Source organism: Lissotriton helveticus, chromosome 5_1 (assembly GCF_964261635.1).
Source record: "Lissotriton helveticus chromosome 5_1, aLisHel1.1, whole genome shotgun sequence".
NCBI classification, from domain to species: domain Eukaryota; kingdom Metazoa; phylum Chordata; class Amphibia; order Caudata; family Salamandridae; genus Lissotriton; species Lissotriton helveticus.
In genome coordinates this window covers 1,098,402,651-1,098,423,943 of record NC_136065.1, presented here as the reverse complement: position 1 = coordinate 1,098,423,943, position 21,293 = coordinate 1,098,402,651, and the positions used below count along the sequence as shown (strand labels likewise).

The 21,293-nt window shown below is 42.7% G+C and overlaps 1 protein-coding gene across 1 annotated transcript in view; it reads left to right on the top strand.

Annotated features, from left to right (window-relative positions):
• The window catches only part of CFAP43 (cilia and flagella associated protein 43), a 753,224-nt gene that overhangs the window by 658,267 nt on the left and 73,664 nt on the right, over positions 1-21,293 (top strand). The window contains exon 32 of the mRNA XM_078643733.1: positions 20,325-20,532. Within this exon, the coding sequence (XP_078499859.1) occupies positions 20,325-20,532 (208 nt within the window). The remainder of the gene's footprint in view (positions 1-20,324; positions 20,533-21,293) is intronic.

Genomic DNA, 21,293 nt, shown 5'->3' with positions numbered 1-21,293 from the left:
AAGGTATGGTCACTCTATTGATACTTTTAACCAAGGCATGCTGCCACTAGGGCTCTATATTCTAAGTCCATGACAGGGAGAGTAGTCCACTGTCAACAATAAGCTCATACATGGTGCGCTCCTTGAGGCCACAGGACAGGCAAAATACTTCTCATAGTTAGGGACAGGTCTAGGCCACCAAGCACATTCTTAATCAAGACCAAAACAAAAAATCAGGATACCAGATACACATGCAGTCAGCCAACCAGGAAAGGGAAACGTGCCAGTGAATCAAGCTGGGGAGATCCCCAGCCAAACACACTGTGCCTAGGAAAACCTTAATTATTGTGAACAAATGGCTAGAGTAATCAGCTTTTAACCACATTAGTGCTTTCACTGTTGACATAATCTGCTGAAGCAATATGATTAAACCATGGAACCATGAATTAAATGTTGTGCCTAAACGTATACAACTATCTGTATAAATATCCACTTATAATGGCCATTCAAGTTTGGCTAATCATTGTCTAAATGTTATCACGACGGTTTAGGGGCGATAGGAAGTTGAACGGTTTGTATCTTTTTTTCATTCAAAACATCAAAAGGCATTTGGTATTTCCTGAAGTAATACCATGTCATTGATGTAAACATGAAGTGTAGCAAAGTAAGCATACCATTTTGTAGATGATGGGAACAAGCAGTATCAAACGCCACTGGCATCTGCAATGAGGAAATTAAACGACGGAGTTATAATAATGCACAGCTGTTTAGGGTCATGATGTATGAGAAATCAGTTAATTACATGTTGTGTGTTGCCAAGATGCAACTCAACCCAGGTATCTTTATGGCATATCTTGAAAAGGGTGTCCAGCTCTGAGTTGATGTCCCAATGTTTAGTAACAATTCTATTGCCCCTAACACAAGTGATACAAAATGGACCCCAGAGTGCTTGTTGAGTTGTAAAATACAGCAGTATTCTGTATTCAGCTAGCCCTAAAATCCTCTTGACCCCGATAGCACAGCACCTGCAGCACCATTCGTAGTTACGATTCTGTGTTACAAATGCAGGAAGTTTGGAACACAAAAGGTTCTATTTATGCAACATAATAGTGTTTTACAATTAAAATGGTAATGTAATGTCCCATTTTTTTTAGTTAAAACACCTTATAAGTCACGAAGACAACACAAAATATTTTCTCCTCCAGCATTGGATTTTTCATGATTAAATCATTACCCATTGCCGTGGTGGGACCATCCAATCACCTTCAATAGCAGTGTATATATAGGAACCAGCCTATTTTGTTTGTTCAATTGCCATTCCATCTCACTGGAAATGATCTAACTTCAGTCAGTACGGTGGAGCTGCTCTGAACTCAAAACCCTCGGCCTCCATAGTTCAGATTTCTACCACGTCATGTGTGTAGAGTTTTCACTGAACTGCGATGATTTTTTTCTAAAGTTTCTTCAACTGACTAAAAATTGAGATTTTTCGACTTCTTTATCTGGGCTACTGTGATTGGTTTTAATCTTTTTCTTATGGGTTTGTTGCTTCTGGTAAATTTATGAGCCTGAGAGTTTCAATGTTTCCCCTCGTCGCTGATACAAGTAGAAAAGACCTCTTTTGACCCTGTAGAGCTGTAGGAAGAAATGAGCTCATTCAGATTAAATAAAGATGCAAAAATGGGTTCTGCCAGCACTGCACGGGATATGTTATTTTTCTGTTGGATACTTCTAACTTCAGTTTCCCTACTTTTTTGATTCCACCAGGCGTCAGTTGATCTGGAAACTTTTCAGCAATTTCTTCCATGGTGTCTTCTGACATCTCAGCGATCTTGAACCATCTCCTGAAAGTGATGGCATGGAGCCATAAACGGGCACCACCCCAGCCTGCTGATGTCACTTCCTTTTTTTTCTGCACCCTTTGACGTTTATCCAGAGATCTGCTCTTAAACTTTTGTTCGTGTTTTACCAATCTCCTAAACTATTTTGCTGACCGTATGCTATGGATGTCTTCCGTTAAAACTAAAAGCTTCAAGCTGAGCCAGACCAGCAGGAAGCAGATGTCGGTCAGAGATCTACATGGCATCTATCTTTGGTATTTCAGCTCCAGGCATGATTTGAAGTCATGTGAGAAATGGTCCCTGATCCATCTGACAGCCTCAGAAAGCGAGAAGAGAAGCTTTACGTTGACAAGCATAAAATGCAAGACTGGTTGTCGCTGGCCTGCTTCAAGCCCTAGTTCTGCTCCAGGTCCTCCAGTAACTTTAGACAAAATTCAAGATCAGGTCTTAATGCAAACATAAGAAGTCTAGATAGTAGTCCTCCCATCATTGCGCACACACCAGAAAGAGTTCACGCAATCAGCAGTGAAAGGACCCGAATCCACGCCATTTGTCAGTTGCAGCTGGCGTGCCAAAGTTTACTGGGCCATCCATAACTCCACCGCAGGAAGAAGCCTTCAAGGGGCAATGCTGCATCTCTTCTGGATGATTCCAGGTCCTACCAGAGTACCTTTGAGCTCGGAAGGCACGTCTACTGACCCCTTTAGGCTTTCGTCACCGGCATCCGGCCATGTTTCCACTTCCTTGCCAGAGGCCATGCAAGTCCTGATTCGGCTGATACAAGCCACGGGTTAGAGACAAATAAATAAATAAAATAAATACTCGGATTTATATAGCATTGCTTATAACCATGAGGGTATCCAGGCACTGTCCATAGTCATGGGGAGATTAAGTGTTTTACCCAAAATCACAGGATGTTGAGCCAACACTGCAACTCGAACCTGGACCCCAGCTCAGAAGACAGCAGCTCTGGCCGTTAGGCCACATCCTCTCCCAAGTCCAATCAAAAGCTCTGTCTAGAATTGATTTTGGCTAAATCTCAGCCAATGTCTTACTCTGAGATCACTAAGACACTGACAGTAGTTTTGGAAAATTCTCTTCCAGGGATACTCATCAATCATCATAAGCACTGAATAGTCCCGCCCACGTACAGGGACCCTGGAGTATATACTAAATACATAGATATATTTATATATATATATATATATATGTGTTTAAAAACTTAAAAGTACAAAGTACCTTCAAACATACATATGTAGGTGTATAAGCATACATATACATGCAGCCTAAACCATCAAATAGACAAAAAATTTCAAAATTGCATTGGATTTTTCATTTAGCATAAATATATATCTATTTGGCATTTCTGTAACATAGAACATGCACACTTTCACGTTTAAAGCATAGCCTTTATTTCTAAAGGAAAAGGCAAAGTAAGAGAAGGCATTGATCTCCTGTAGGCTGTATGGATAAACCATAACAAAATAAACTGGTGCCGTGCCTTTAAGACCTCCAAGACGGCCATGCTCCCATCACGTCCTACAGGTGACAGGTCAGTTCTTTTTTCCGGCTCCTCCTGTGAGGATCCTGGAGAATTGAGCTTGTCAGTTTTTGATTTTTCTGTCAAGAATTGGTATCTAGAAGTTGTTTTTCTGACCTTCATTCATTAGAAGTTTTTAAGTACAAGCTGTACTTTTAAGCTGTTTTTCAGACTATTTTGTCATATATTTTTGTCGGAAATGGCAGCTTTATTTAACAAATGTCCTTCGGCTGGAAAAAAGATGCCAAAATACGATCCACACTCTGTTTGCCATCTTCTCACCTACCAGACAAGTTTTACTACTGCCAGCAATTTCCCAGAATGATTCTGCACGACAGAGAAAGAATCAAGCTGCATGTCATACAGGAGAGAGGGAAGGTGGGATCTACAAGTGGCCTTGAAGGGTCTCAACAACCTTTCAAAGAGCCCTCCTCTCACAAAAGATCTGACCACAGTGGCAGGAAGGAAAAGAGGGAACACCGCTCTGCTTCTCCGTTGACAGAGAGGAGGTCAACGTCAAGCCGGATACCAGTGTGCTCACTGTTGGTGTCACTATCAATGTCTGACAGGTCTCTGCAGCTTGTGAAGACATTGAGGGCGAAATCACAGTCAAGAAATTCAGTGCCAGCCCCGTTGACAAAGAAAAAGTCTTAGTTGAGACTGATTACTTCGGCGTCAGGTACTGAAGATTGTCGTCACAGTAGGCGATACGCACGTCAACGTCAAAAAGCAAGTTTGGGTCGGCTTCGAAAACTTTTACGTCCATGCCACTAGTTAACGTCGACAACCCAGGTAGATCCTCAATGACAGTCAACGTCATAATGTCCGCAGATGTCACGACATAACGTTCAGCGTCGAGAGCCTCAACATCATCCAGACGCAGACAGTCAACGTCAACAATTCCCCAATGCGTTCAGTGTCGAGACGGTTGACATTGAGACCTCTGTCATCGCACCTGTCGCCACCAACAAAGAGACAGCAGACTTCTGGTATACCAGCAGAAGATGCACATTCGGCATCCACAGTCATACTGCTATCCTCCCCAGGAACCAGGATTGTGCAGATTACTCCAGAGGGATCTCCAGTTCGAGAGCAACAGACGCCACAGGTCAATATTTCACCACGCTGGTTACAAAGTGTGAGAGTGGAGAGTACCAAGACGCAGTCCAGGTTTGGACTTTTCTCAAAGGGCCTTGCCAAGCAGCCCCAACCAACAGACTGCCCCTTGCTGATGAGTGCCAGTTCGCAAGAAACATGTATACAAGGATGTCTAGCAAGAGTCTCCAACATTTTCTATAATAAGATATACTTATATTTCATGAAAATCACCTTGAGCTAGTATCAAATATTATCTGTGTTGACATAGTGATCACATCAGACAATATTACATTAGTGGCAAGATTGATAGCAATGACCACTTGGCAATGTTGCCAACAGTGGTGTAAAAAAAGCTGTGGGAATGCCTCTACCATAGGTAATATATAACAGCAATAGCTGCAATGCCACTGGTTCCAAGTTAATAGTAATAGTAAGTCTCCCTAACACAACGCAATTTATCATTCAAATTTTAGATTTAAATACATATTTAGAAACTTTTCTCCAAATATAAGCTTTTAAGTTCTGAAAACTGACTCATTTTACTCTAGATTTATGTATCAAAAACAAGGGTAACCCTACTCACATGGAACCAGAATATCTAATATGTTACACGGAACAATAGTTCCTGTGGACTATGTGCACAATACTCGATACTTCAAACGCTCATTAGCATACACTTGTTGGGATGGAATGTCAAACGAAGAATCAAGATCATACACTCTATAGATTTTCAAAGGTACTTTTACTAAGCTTTTTCTCTTTGCATAATAAAATCATACAGACTGTGTGCTCAGTGTCCCAAGTGAACTAGAACCTAGAGAAGGGGGTTTGACATTCATCAAAGACGGCTTCAGAGGAAAAGGGCACATTGTCTCACCCTCTCCCTGCTCCGACCGGCTGGCTTTGGCGGCTGCGTCTTGTTGATTCTGGATAATTCTCATGTATCAATACTCATTTGGATGATTTATGGTTCTATAGATCATTATGCTGGTATCCAGCCTTATCAGCCAGTTGAAAAACCTTTCACATGGATTAACATCGCCCCACTGGATGGATAATTTACACACCTTTGATGTAGCAACCACTGAATGGGACACCACACCCATACTTGATAGGACTGTCCGTCCTCTCTTCCCCCTTACTTTGGGCGCCCGGCTGGACCCCTCTGTGAGTAACCCTTGCTTTTCCTACACTTGTCTTGAGCCATACATTTTTTGGTGTGCACCATTCACACTGACAGTCTATTGCTCTCATTTCAGGTGTTCAGTATTATATGGTCATGGTAAGACCCCTTAATTGCTCTTGGGGTCGAAACGCCGTCGACACATATTACAAACCAACCACTCTCTCAGCCTTTATCATTGTATTAGAGGACTGTTAATTCACCAAGTATACTTACCTGAGGTCGTTTTGTACAAACTGAAACCTTTTTTTTATTTCACCAACTGTCACTCCCCCTTCTCTAGGTTCTAGTTCACTTGGGACACTGAGCACACTGTCAACTTTTATGATGCAAAGAGTAAAAGCGTAGTAAAAGTACCTTTGAAAATCTATAGTGTGTATGATCTTGATTCTTTATCTGACATTCCATCCCCACAAGTATATGCTATTGAGCATTTTAAGTATCAAGTATTGTGCACATACTCCACAGGAACCGTTGTTCCCTGTTACATCATTTTACTCTAAAGCACACACTTTCAAATTTTGGAATACATAAACTAATTAGCTGAGCAAAAGCATTTCCATTAGTAAGCTGAGCTGCACACAGGAGAGCTACTTACATGTAGCTGAAGAGCTATCAGTAAGTAACTCACAAACCACTCATTGTAAAAGCGTGGTCTAGAATGAGAAGTTCCTGGGTGCCAAATACTTGGTTACTTTTAATTATTAATACTAAGGAGGGCTATATCTATTTGCTACATGCTTTGGGGGAACTGATGTGGCAGGTAGTGTGCTGTCCTGATGGAACTCCATTGTTTTCCCTTACTTCCCCGCCCCATCTTCAAGACCATTTGCATTGTCTACAAAGCCACACCCTGTAAATCTGGCATAGGAGGATAACAATCTTGGTGGCTCGTGACACCCAAAGCCAGGAGAGTGTCATACTGGAGATAAAGAAATGTAAAAAGAAAAAACAAGTAATATAACTTCTTCGTCTGTCAATTCAAAACCTGGAACAGCCTCCATGTAACTGTCCCTGACACTTCCTCATGTCAGGAAGGAACTTAAGACGCACCTTTTCAAAGAACACTATGTCCCTCATTATGAGTTGCCTCTTAATTCCGATTTGGCTATCATGATAGTTACCTGCACCATCGGGATTATGAGTTCTGAACGAAGACAGCTGAGCTCTTTACTTTCACTCAGAGATTTCGACTGCTAAAAACAGCCAAAATACCCCTGTGAACGCATGGGAAGAGACTGAGAAATTACCAAGTGCATTAGACTGATTTCCACTGGGAGTTCACCTGGTAATTCCTCATTTCTTAATAGGCCATCCAGGGCCAACTCATAATGGGCTTGATATTCCCTACCCCAGAGTTACTGTTATTGCTAACTCAGAGGTGGTGGACATACTGGCTCATTTTCTGGGTCGTTTTTTAATTTGGGTATTTATCTCACACTCTGAACAAAGACTTTGAAGTTCTAACATTGTTGAATGTTTGTTGCCCCTTGTTATGTTTATGCTATTTATATACCCACATACATACAAGTAGAATGTCCTACCTGCATGCAGAACTCAAGCTATAGACTGTTTCAAGCATAAATCAAATCTGTGATGGGATTTCCTCTTTGTGTGATGTTCTTCTATCTTCAATGAGGCTGCTTTATTTGGGATATTTAATATTAGGCCTGTATTCCTAGAGGACAATATTGAGAACTGCACTGTGTGAACGTAATAGTCATGATTCCCTTAAGTGACTTGGGGCCCGATTTAATTGTTGATGGATCGAGTAGTTTTTGTTGGCCTTGCCAGGATTTAACATCTGCCAGGTCAAGACTACTCCGCACAGCTAATTTAGAAATGACCGCCAGGCTGGCGGTCATTTCGAAAGCATTGGCAGGAACCACCATCACAGTGGTTCCTGTCAATGCTGTTTAAAGTTTGCTGCAGAGCTCCATCACCATGACCAAACAGTTTTTTATATATTTTCCCGAAGCAAGATTTTCTTTTTGAAAATAAAAAATAAAATGCTCCCCTCACCATTGGAGTCTTCTCTCATGACGAAGGAAGCCTTTAGCAGCTTCCACTGCCCCTTACCGCCAGGGTTTTCCTGGCAGTAAAGTGTAGTAAAAATTGACCTCTAAATCTGAGCATCTAAATTAGGTGGCCAGAATTAGTGGTCTACCTCCGATGGCCCTTACTGTGTAGGGCCGTTGGAGGAGTTTAATTATGGCGGAGACAGTGATTAAACATGTAAATTTGGTAGGCAGACTATTATCTTGGCACCATAGATACTCTGTTGCCATTGGGATAGAGTATCTATACAACCAAGATATAAATTGCCCCTCTAGCTATCCATGAAATGGTGGGTCTTTCATTGTATTCTCCCCCCTCTGTGAGAGATTAAGTTAGACTTTGCTTTTGCCAACACAAATAGGCGAGGCAGCTTCACTCTATTCTCGATTTGTTTGTGGTGCTTGCCTGTTTCACACTAGGACTAAAAAAACAGTTACCTGAAAGGAGTTAGAATATGGCCTGCAGAAATGTATTAATATTTTAACTTGTCATGTTTTATGTCAAGTGTAATTCGATATATTGTTTATGGCTTGTCTTTGCTACTTTATCATCTTGTTTTCCTATAAGAAGACTGTAGAACATTAGTGGCAGTCCCATTAAAAGATTTAGCGTACCAAGAGAAAGTTGTGGAACTCACTGTGTTCAAGATTATTTTTCATTCTAAAAGAGCAGTCAATGAACTAAATGAACTTGGACCCGTCAAAAATTATTACGATGTATTTCACAAGCAGATTGAACTTCTAGGACCTGTTTTACAAAGGTAACGTACACTTTTGAGTAAGTTTGCGTTTCTGACTAAGTGTACTACTTTTCAGTATTCAGAGCGTAAGTTACTACTGGAAAAAACAATAGTAAGTCCAGCACTACACATGGCTAAATACTGATAGTGCATCACCCTCCCATAGAAAATAATGGAGTAAGGATCTTAAAATAAAACCCCATAAGACAAAATGTGAAATTAAATGATGTAAAATAGTTACAAATATAAATAACTCTAGATTAATATTAAAAATATATACAAACATAATTTGTTGTTATTTAATTATAAGTATTTTCATCTATTTTGCATTAAAGCTAATGATGTAGCAATATATTTGATTAAAATAAAACTAATTTTAATTGATTATATACATCACATTTAATAATGGTTATTGAATATTAAAAATGCAATTTCGTATTGGTGGGAATTAATTTTTTTAATTTACACTTCAGGAAAATATTTTAATATATTTCTTTTAAATAAAGTTTTATTTCAAAATGTATTTAACAGTGCTGTTGCATTTTTTTCTATTTTGTAAAATTAAACTAAATATATAAAATAATTTTGCATTAACATTTTACATGAAAATACTTTTATATTTACTTTCAAGTTAGGTAAACTTTATATGTTTCCCTATGCTTTAAAATGCATAGATCTATGCCTCAACTGTGAAGGCTCGCTATGGTAAAGTTTCAGAAACTGTGCTAAACTCGAAAACAATAAGCAAAATATTGTTATTTTAAATATTAATGTAAATTAAATTGTATATATGTACTTTAAATGTAGAACAAATTTTAAAGCATGCTACAGCACTAACTTGATTTAAAACGTTAATATATATTAATGTATATTGAATTAAAACTATATTTCAGAACTTTAAATTAAAAAAATAAATACCCCCTAAAAAATATGTATTTAAAGCACAATAATGATGAATAAAGATGATGTATAAAATAATTTAAAATGAATGCCATTATTTTTCAATAAAATGTATTGTTACATTATTTTTTAATTCAAAACAGGTTATTAACATATTTTATAATTAAATAGTACATAGGTGCTATTTATGTATATATTATTTAACATCAATTTATATTTATTTATATTTTTAAGCCCCTACCTCTAATTATTTTTTATGAGCGGGTGTTGTAGTACTGGTGGTTCACTAGGTGTAGTGCTGGACTTACTGCTCCTTTTTTAGGTCTCGCTCGAGGCCTATTGCAGTTGAGTTGGCTCTCAACGGAGACAGACCTGGGCACGAGCGCCGAGTGCATCTCGTGGACGCGCCGCCCCCTCCCCCCAGCCGTGCACATCTCTTGCTCCACATTCACAGCGGCAGCCTCTCACAATCACGTGCGCACCCACAGCCACACTCACGGAAGCACACACACACACACAAACACACCCACACACACACACACACACACGCACACGCGCACACACACACACACACGCACACACGCACGCACGCACGCACACACACACACCCCTCCCCCGTACTTACCTGACGATAGTTAGATCTTACCTATTCAGGACTGCAATGGAAGTCCAAAGTGCAATCCCTGAGTGTAGCTTCTCGTTTTTTGTAGCCCCATGCATCCAGAGTAGACTCCCTCTAGTCTCCTAGGGAACTCCGGGGTGAAATCTGGAGCTGCTTACTGGTTTCGGTCGAGCTAGCGCTGGCGATTCCTGTTGGGGTGGAGTGTAAAAAAAGGCGTCAGGAGCTGGCCACGCGCCGACAAGCGCTATGAGCGCGTACGGCGCAGTGTCAGCTTCCCTCGCGTTAGCACAGGACCTGTGCACGAGCCAGCCGACAAGCGCTGTGAACGCATGCGGCGGCGTGCGCTTGTTAAAAAGTGGTATAAAACTGAAGCACACTGCCCATCTGATCGAGCTCCGAGTTTGAAAGTCCAGCTGCGTGGTGGCCAGGCTCCTTACAGCTCCCTTCTTCCTCTTTGAAACCGAAGTCCCGGAGGCGGCTAAAGCGAGCGAGCGGCCGCCGCACATTCCGCGCATTCCCCGGCCGTGACGTCACGGAGTTCGTTGTGCGCGCTAGGGCCCGGGACACAAAGTATTGCTTGCGCTTCCTGTGGACAGCGCTGTGCAGCGGAGCTTGGAGTCTCTCCTGGTGCTTCCGAGGACTGGACATTTAAACCCGGCAGAAGGCTTTCACCGCCGCAAGAGCAGGGTTTGTTTAGGAGGTGGAATGTGAGGGGAGCTTCATTCAAACAGGTAAGCCCCGCTTTATTCGCACCAGTGGCCTCTTTTTCAGTGTGGTATGACGCTGTGCTTGTTTGAGAAACACCCTGCGCTGCCGGGTCTGTAGGGTCCACCTGTCTCTTTGTTTGGGAGTCAGACTAGTGTCCCCTCGCTGGGCAGATCTGTGAACTGCTCCTGCAGCAGGGGATATACATCTACCCTTTCTGACTGGTGTCTGGACAACTGAGCACCTCACTCTGCTCCAGAAGTGTCCTTCTGTTGTGTCCCGGTGTTTCGCTTAGTTCTTGGCATTGCCAACGAGCACGGCCGTTTTTATATCACATTTTATTCCAAGTGCCACCAGTGCCTACGTAACGTTTGTTCTTGTGCTTGAGTGTCCTCCTTATATTGCAGTATTATACCTCTATGTTTATTTTGTACGCCTTTGTAACCGGCACACGTCACTTTTTCCTCCTGTAATGCACCGTTTGCTACCTCGTGTATTTTGTTGGCTCACGATTGTCTTTTTTGCTTCATTTAATGTAACGTTTGCTTTTGTATTTTGCTCACTTTTAATGTTCTCATGTATCAGTTATGTTCCTACTGTGAAGCGCTCTGACACCTTCGGGTAAAGTCCGCGCTATATAAAAACGCATAAATAAATAAATAAAGACAATGTATGTGCACTGCCAATGCAGATACTTAGCAGGAGCAGTAGTGACGCATCTTAACGTTTTGTTCTGTACTTTCTTCTTTTTCGGACTCTTCCCAAAACAACCCCGAGAGAATAGGGCCAAAGTCTTTTAAACGTTCAGAGTTTTATTTGGCACGTATTAAAATGTTGTTTTACCATCACCTTTAAATGCACAGTACTGAATGAGAAATGTCAGGCTCTTGTGTTAACCAGAGGGAGTGTAAAATGCAGATTGGACTCAACCGAGGGGACGCTTGAGTTGTGGAAATCTGCTTTTCTCATTTGCCTGTTGGTCTTGTGTTTGCAGCAGGTTGGCTCAGCGTGTGCACCTGCACGCGTGCGTATTTAATGTCATCATGGCAACTAGTCCGTTTTTCCTGCGCACTGCAACCGTCCTCCTATGCTCAGTTGCATTGCAGCGATAGAAGACGCTTTAATGTTTTTATTCTGTCACGGTATTAGCACGTGCTCTGCTGTAAACATCCCGCCATACCTTCCTGCGCGCCTTCCTGTCAGAGGACGGGTACATGGCACAGTCAGATGCCAGATTGTTGTGTGTGAGTAAATTTAGACAGCAAGTTCCAACCAGACGTCGGTTGTTCGAAACTATGTCCACTTGTCTAGCAAAAGGTCATATGTAACCATATTTTAAAACATGTATTCTGTGGATGAATACAAACATAAAATGTTTTGGATTTTTTAAATGCCAGAGTAATGTTTAGATCTTCAACAAAACAACCTCACCCAATGAATGATACTTTTGCTTTTCTTTCCAGTATAAAATATGCAAAAGAACATTCAACTTAAAAATAAGTTTGGGAATAAAGTTATGGTCATTTTGACATGACCCCAAAGTATTTGAGGCATTGATTTATGTATTTATTCTGATTAATCAAGTAAGCTGTGACGTAGCGGTACAAACCCAGCCGTGAAACTAGAGGCTTCTCTTGAGTTAGGCCTTATCCCATCTGCTTTAGACAGTTATTGTTGCTTGTGTTAGGTTTGATTGTTACTTAGGAGGCAGAGGGAGATTGTTGGGAACACACTACCTACCTGTTGACATCCACTCCAGCATTACATTCATAACCGCAAGAAAGCACGTGAACAGGGACACGTTATGACTTGTACCATCCACTTTTTTCCAGGGAGGAAGGTGCTTGAGTCATTTTATGCCAAGGCGCTGTTCTAAACTCGCATTTGATTGGTTGAGCTGCTTGTTGTCAAAACTTATACAATTTGGATTTTGTTGGAATATGGGGGTGGCATTCTCATTGACTGTGTGAGTCTTGCACATTCTAAGCAGGTCTCACATGGCTACTCGGAAGACATTTTTTAAAGGCTGTTTTATTTTGAGTTTTTGTCATGTTTTGACACCGATTGCCCTACAGTGAATTGGTCTTCTGTTTTCTTAAGTATCTATTTTCACAACAACGAAAAGCACAGCAGATAAGCAGACGTGTATTTTTGACATCCTCAGGGGGTTTTGATTAGGTGTTTGCTGAAACTGGAGAGGGGGGTTCCAGTACTTCTATCCAAGCCTTCAGGATTCAGTATCCCCAGATTTGCACCAGCGTAGCTTAGTCACTAAAATTGGAGGGAGGAGTAAGTGTCATATTTTCCTGCTATCATGCTGGCATATATTAAAACATATCATATAAGAAGCAGAGAATGGGGGGGGCTTCTACTTAATAGATAATGTATTTATTGCCCCATGCTACGCTGCTGCAGATTTGCCATGGGTAGTCTTCTCCCTGTGTAAATTTTTTATTTTTTTTGTTTATTTATACAGCACACTGTTATCTCTTGTGTGGCCTTGAAGTGTTGCTAGCTCACCTTTGGTACCTTATGGGAGCATCCAACAGGAAGAGAGTAGGTTGGGTTGGTCTATTGTTTTAGTCAGAATTGGGAGATTACAGTAGTGTTGTAGAAGGAACATTCAGTGTGGCGTGGCAGTTGCCTGTAACAGAAATGGTGTATAGTGCCATATCTGTGTGAAGAAGTGGGTATGTGTTGGTGCTTTGTGTGAGGAGGACCACAGAAGTATTCCGAGAAGTACACATTACTTAACAAGAAGTCTTCATTTGCTTCACTGAAGGCTTGACACAAGTAGTGACTCTGGGCCCTACATTACTAATAACGGGGCTGACCTAAGGATGGCTAACAGGATAGAGAATGGATGAAGACTAAAAGCAAGGAAGCAGCCAATCACGGATAATATTTGCGTAAATCCAGTTCTGGAGAGAGTGTATACACCCAGTTGTAGAAGGAGACAAGTAAGTTTGCAGTAGGGATATAGAGCCCCCTCAGCTATTCACAGTTCTCTATACACACTGTACCTTGGTGTGGAATGAGTCCGTACACTGGATGTGCCAGGTGCACGAGACAGATGAGCAAGTGGCACTACATAGGTCGAACTTGGGTGTAGATTAGGACAGTAGTTCAGCACCAGGCCAGAGAGCTGGTGGCAAATCCAGACAGTATACAGATTATTACAGTATACCCTGGTGCTCAGTTGCAGTTCATTGTTAGAAATATCAAAAGCATTGGCATGCTTCCACGCTCTGCATGTGGGACCAATGCAGATTACACAATACCCATCGTACTGCAGTAGCTTTAAAGGCCATTTACTGGCTAAGGACACTGTTTATGGAAAGGTGTCTCCGGAAGACCTGCTACTGCATAGATGGTTTACGTTTACGCCAGCAAAGACTTGGTTGCTGGCCAGAGGACTCACTTAACCCCCAAGGAGTGGGGTTACTATACCATGTCGACATTCTTCATGATGGATTTATGATTTATACACACAAGATCCACACTTAACAAAATAATTCTGGAATACACTAAATCTTGGACACAGTAATCTCTGTTGCCCTATACTGTGCAAATATCACTGGAGTATTAAAACCCATTCCGGGTCGCAAATGTTATGTTATGTTAAATTTTATTTCTATAGCGCCCGGCTACTCCAAAGGAGTGTCCCGGCGCTTTATCGAGGCGGCTCAGTATAAAAAACATAACACCATAAAACAGACACCAAACAGGGAAAAAAGACAGCCTAAAGGTTAAAAAGCCAGGTCTTAAGGCTCTTCCTGAACAGGAGCAAGTTAGAGGAGCGCCGCAAGGCCAGAGGCAAGGTGTTCCACAACTGAGGGGCCCTCAAACTAAACGAGCGCCCCCCCGGTGCGTGCCTTCCTCACTCGAGGGACCACAGCCAAAAAAAGAGATTCTGACCGCAGCGATCTAGCCGGGCGGTAGAAAGCAAGCCTGCGCTGTAAATACTTTGCTCCGGTGCCGAATAGCGCTTTATGCGCCAAGGTCAGTGCTTTGAACATGATCCGCTTCCGGATGGGCAGCCAGTGAAGCGACTGCACCAAACCGGAGGCTCTCACTCGCCTATGGAGGCCAAAAATGACGCGGACCGCAAATACAACCAGAACTGAGGATCCATCCAAAGAGATTAGAGCCCTGAAGAAGTCGCTGCGCACCACAATTAAGTGCGGCGTAACACGTGTTGGCTAAGGATCTCTAGATTAAACTGAAGTGACTGTTTCAACAGTGTTGTTTATTATTATCAATGATACATAATATACACTGCCAGCTTGTTCAAGGGACTGTTGTTTTGGTTTATCAGTGGTTATCGACACATTGGGGAAGATGGTGGCTCTCCCCACCCTTATGCACTGCAATCATAATTGTACACTAGTATATACTCGCTGCGTATATCCCAGGAGCACATTACCCTACACAGTCCACCACCACCCAAGAAGTCCCACTGCCCATTATAAAGATTTATGAGCTGCTTGAAAGGCAAACTGCAGTGGACTGGAGGTCAAAGAGACACCACTAGTAAATGTCACCTTATACTTGAAATCAAAAAGGTAAAGTCGTTGAGCCACTATTGTATTGTAATTGCATTTATATAGCACTTACTATCCCTGACGAGGCGTCTCCTACCGATCTCTGAGACCCAGTGACCATCTTCTGGATATTCAAAGCCTCAACACCATCTTGCTGTCTTTTGGGAAAGATGTAAACATGCACCTGTGTTGCTATTCTGCTGAAAGCTGGCAGTAATCCAAAGGGTTGTTTCATTGGTGTTGGTGATGTTTGCATGGGTAGGTAGCCCTAATAAAAGTTTGGTCATTTAAAATAGGCAATCAGAGTGATAGGCAGCAGAATGAGCGACATGCTTGAAAGTGAAGCGGAAGTGTGAAGTTTCTTTCGTTGATGGGTTGGCGCTGCTCCCACCCTCACTCGATTTGAATTATTAAACAAGTTGTTTACACATTACATACAGCTTCAGGGTGAAGCTGCTCTCTTAGCAAAACTGTTTCTTCTCTAGATCATTTTTGTGAAATATTTTTGGGGTGAAAAGTGAGGAATATATTGCGTATAATTGAATCAAGCACGTTCAGTGTTCAGACAGTTAAGCCTGTCCAAGTCGTGTCATTGTACCAACAGCCAGTGCCAATTCTCATTTATTGCCTGACTTAGGGTCTTTTGGCTCATAGAGCATATATATTGTTAAGGAAACTAAAGAATCAGCAAAATAATGAAAACATTGGTTATTGACAAAACGAATAAACTGAATAACCAAGGATATTAAAAACAAAACGTGCCAACTCTTAAATTCTTTGGAACATGGGTGAGTGTCTCTAAGCAAAAGGCAATGGTTCCTACAAATCCTTTTTTTAAATTATATTGTGATTATTTGGTCTGCAATGTATACTTATCTGGCCTGCATGCATAGTTGAAATGTGAGGGGAAAAATGGGCGTTCAAGATTAACATATGACTTAGTACATTTCAGCAACAATTGTGGGTGAGACACAGAATGGCCCCTGGAGAAAGTTTAAGGTGCAAAAGTTTCATCAGTATTAACTTATAAATGTCAACTATGGTTCATAGATCATAGTTATCTGTGGGACAGTTAAAGTAATGTAAGGGACTGCATTGCTACCATTATTTGAGGTCTGGAAAGTAGTTTAATAGAGGCCGTTACGCATGAGTTTTCTCAGTGCGATTGGATTAATGGAATAGCCTCTAAGCAGAGCTAAATTAGTGTAGGTGAAGAGAGTTCAGCTAGTGCATAAAAGGCTGCTCCTATTAGTCTCTTCGAGCCTTGAATAGCCCTTGTCCTTTAGGAGACGCTTATAATCCAATTCCACATGCCATGCATGATAGCTCAGAAAAGCTCTGTGCCCAAACACTTGCCGAAATATAATATTGTCCACTCAGCTGCAGTGCACAGCCGAGTTCCTCTATGTTACCTGTCTTAGCTGGCTTGTGAACCAGTGTTTATCATGAGACGAAGCCTTGCTGTTCAGGTATTTCTCACCCAAGTATGTAAAATGCCATCAAAAATATGAATGCACCAAGTTTTATTTATCCAATCACAGGGCTAGGTTGATCTTTTACCTCTGCCCCTTTTTAGGGTTTGCCTGCTGATGCGCTTGCGCATAGCTGGCGAAGCTGTATAGTGGCTTATCCAGAGTTTAACCACTGGCGATTCCATGCAGTGCATGTGCGCTTTTTAGGTCATTGCGCAAGCGCAAGCCCTAAAAAGCGCGTGCACAATGCCACCAGCCGCCTGCCTGCCTGCCTCGCATTACCACATCAAAGGCAGCCCAGCCTCCCTCCCACAAGCTTCTCAGCGTGCGCTCTGCATTTCTCCTCCCAGCGCATTTCTCATCCCCTAATTATTCACGGCCGGCCGGTCGTACTTTCAGTTTCACGGCCGCCAGGCCGTGTCTCCTTTTATGCTCTCTGATGCTTTTTTTTTTTTTAACTTGTTATTAAATTCCATTCTGCGCCTGTAAACACTTTGCGGAAGAAATAATAACATTACTTGGATAATCTGATATAAACAAAGTAAAAAAAAAAAGAACAGAAATAGCTCTGAGTTAAAAAAAAAAAAGAACAGGTTTGATTTATTCCAGTCTGTGAGAAAGAAATCCTGTCCTCTTGAAACTGAAAAATCTCTGATCAAGGCTCAGCCGAACAAGAATGAATCTGTGATTTGCGGCAAATAATATCTTTTGTTGAGGTTTCATTCAGTAACTCATGCTGCTATGAATCGTCTTGAATGTGTCAAACAGGAAGTGCGTTGCACTTGGCGCATGTGAGCCTGGCTTGCCCTTACCGTGGCGTGTGCTGGAAAGTTTGTGCAGCTGCGATTCGATTCAGTTCTATAGGAAGCGTTGCTTGCTGGTTTCCTTTTTTGTCTGTTGGAGTGCTAAAGGTCATATTTTTTAATACGTGGATGGGCGTTTTGTTTTTAATATATGCAATCAGGGCAGTTGGTCTCCAAATTGTCGCTTTAGTTTTGATGCGCCTTGGATGTCTTTGTGTGGACTTCACATGTCCCCTGACTTTCGGATTTTTTCCTCAATAGCTACAGAAATTGCAAATTGTTTTCGACCAAGACCAAGACCCTTTCGCCAACTGCTTGATTGCTCTCAACGTGATAAAATGTCTTGCTCAATCACAAACACCCTGTTGTTGTCGGGATTTTAAGAGGAAAAACGATGTTCTTTGATTACTTCCCATCTCTATGTTGAAGCACAGGGACATTTCTCCTCTGCAGCCGCGCACCTGGGTTCAGTCACCATTTTCGTACTCTAACATTTATAGTGCGGACACTTATACAGCCCAGGATGGTGGTAATGCTTACAAGACTCCACACCGACACCCCTTAAAGGCACCTTACGTGCTGCAACATGTCTCATCTAGGGACTAGGGCAGAACTCCCCCCCCCCCCCCCCTATACTGATGGAACTACTTGAACTCGGCTTGTCAGCCCACACAATATTCAAAACCAGCTGCATCATTTATAAAATCATCATGACTATCACCCGTTAACTCATGGAAAAGCTCACCATCTCTGGTGGCTCTCGGTACACCCGTAGCCAGGCCACTATACCTCTCTCACTTTCCTTCACTTCCCTCTCACTCTCTCCTCTCTCACCCTCTCCCTCTCTCCTCTCTCCCCCTCTCTCTCCTCTCTCCCTCTCTTTACCTTCCTCCTGCTCTCCTTTTTCTCCCTCTCCCCATCTCCCCCTCTGCCTGCTCTCCTCTCTCTCTCCCTCCCCTCTCTCACCCCTCCGTCCTTCGCTCTCGTCCTCCCCCTCTCGTCTTACCCTCCCTCTCTCCCTCTACCTCACTTCCCTCTCCCCCTCTCTCTCTCCCTTTCTCTCCCCTCTCTCTCCCCTCTCTTTCTCCTCTCTCTCTCCTCTCTCTCTCCTCTCTCCCCCTCTCTCTCCTCTCTCCCCCTCTCTCTCCTCTCTCCCCCTCTCTCTCCTCTCTCCCTCTCTTTACCCTCTCTCCCTCTCTTTACCCTCTCCTTTTTCTCCCTCTCCCCATCTCCCACTCAGCACCACCACAGCATCACTCAGCACCACCACAGCATCACTCAGCACCACCACAGCATCACTCAGCACCACTCAGCGCCACCACAGATCCACCACAGCACCACCACAGCACCACTCAGCACCACCACAGCATCACTCAGCACCACCCCAGCATCACTCAGCACCACTCACCATCACCACATCATCATTCAGTATCACCCCAGCATCACTCAGCACCACCACACCACCAGTGTGGCTCAATGGTTAGAGCGGCAGACCCTGATGCAGAAGTCTAGCCGGGGACCAGGGTTCAATTCCCCGCCTCGGCGGGTCTTGGGCTCAAAATTCCATGGACCTGATAATTCTCGCCTCGGTGCCTATTCCAATCATGGAGTTCCACTCTGCAACTCTGGGCAATAGCTTGCTTAATCTCCACAACGGCCCCCACAACGCTAAGGATGCCTGGCCTCCACCTTGGGGGTGCCCAGGAGTGGGCACCTCACAGGGAAAGCCAGGATGGGTTCCACAGCGGTATTCGTACAAGCGCCTTGAGACCCTTGCGGGTGAGTAGTGCGCTCAATTTACATTTTATTTTTTTACTCAGCATCACCACATCATCACTCAGCGCTACCCCAGCATCACTCAGCACCACCACGTTATCACTCAGCGCCACCCCAGCATCACTCAGTGCCACCCCAGCATCACTCAGCGCAACCACAGCATCACTCAGCGCAACCACAGCATCACTCAGCGCAACCACAGCATCACTCAGCGCAACCACAGCATCACTCAGCGCAACCACAGCATCACTCAGCGCAACCACAGCATCACTCAGCGCAACAACAGCACCACTCAGCACCACCACAGCTTCACTGGTTCAAATATGTTCTTTCAATTTTTCAAGCTGTTTTCAAGCTTTCACGCTTTATTACAAATCACAAAAAGATGTTAATATTTCACTTCTGTTCTATGATTTTCGTCACAATAAAAAACACTGAACATAATCTTCACAAAAGTTATTTACAAACATTTATGCTATTATTAATTATTTAAAAAAATTAAAAGCATTGTTATTTGTAATATCAATACATCTAAGTCACGTAAATATAAAACATGTTGCATTACAAATGCTATAGGTGTCACATTTGTGAAAGTTATAACTATTGCCATTGTAAATGATGAAGCTATTAATTTAACTATTTGAAAAATAACACATAAATAAAAAAACATCTATAAGACCAATAGCTCAAACTTTCCTAATGCGAGCCCTATTGCATTTCCAATGCTTGTTAATTGTAACTTGCTCTCAGAGTTTGTGAGTACCGAAAATGTGTGAACTTACTCGAAATTTGAATCAAGGCCAATGTTTACATTTTTCATATGCTAGTTACTCATTTGCACCAGTTTTGTATTTCATAAAATGGCTCAAAGAGTATCTTCTCTAATTTAAAACAGTACAAGGGCCAGACCTGATATGTGCACCATTAGAAACCGGTTTGCAGAGCTCTTCCATGCTATTGTGCTCAGATTTCTGAACTAGTGTGAGAATGTAGCTCATTTGACTCTTATCGCATGCTGTTGTGACAGTGATTCATTCTGTTGAACCTCATGTTAATGATTCCAGGGTGCTACGGATGCGGACACAGACAGACGGCTCCAGTCCAATAGGCGATGCCCCAGGGGGGCCAAAGACTCGCGAAGATGCAGCTGCTCTGCTAGCTAAAGCCATGGAGGAACTTGATGCTCCCGAGAATATGCCAGAAGGTGTCGAGTTACCCGTCTGGGAACGATTTTGCCTTACTAGAAGACAGAAAATCAAATCTGAGCAAGAGGTTTGTAGAATATTTGTGGCAGTCCTGTTAACATGTTTAGTGTAACAAGATACGGTGTGGAGCCTGGTGTGTTAAAGATTCATTAGCATTCCAAAATAGCAGTCCATTTTTGCAGCCAACAGTCAATAGAAAGTATCTTATAACTTGCTAAAATATAGAATATATGCCATAAAGTACCCTCTGCCTTACATTATAAGGATACTGCAAGTCACTGAGGAGTTCCATGCTTTATAAGGTCATCCAAACTCCAAAAAGCATTTTTTGTTTTGCTTATAACTATAGCGCCGTTTTGGGGGGGCGTGGCTAGCGCCTGCGCAAGATGGCAACTCTCTCCTAAGCTCCAACGAACAAGCCGCTTCACAAGCTATTTTTCTCGGCCTTGGACCCCATCCTGATGACCCAATGTGACGACTGATAGCCAGATATCTAGAGGAGAGCACTTTGAGGATCCTTGTGACCCCTCTGCCTCGTGGGGCTCTGTTTCCCTGACTCATCTTGCTAGAACCGATGCAACCTGCAAAATGGCAACTATGCCTTCATGGGCCCTTCAGACCCGGTAATGCGCCTGTGCCCCAATGCTTATGTAAAGGATGCCATGGTGCAGATTGCCTGCTGACTCTACCACACTCGCTGGTGAGCCCTGGTGTGGCCTTTTTACTTCAGCAACCCATCGTGCATGCTGAGCTTCTTCTTTAATCTCTGCGTCCTACACTGTGATGCGAATCAGTAATTGCCCCTCGCGGCTTATACTTCTTCAGTTC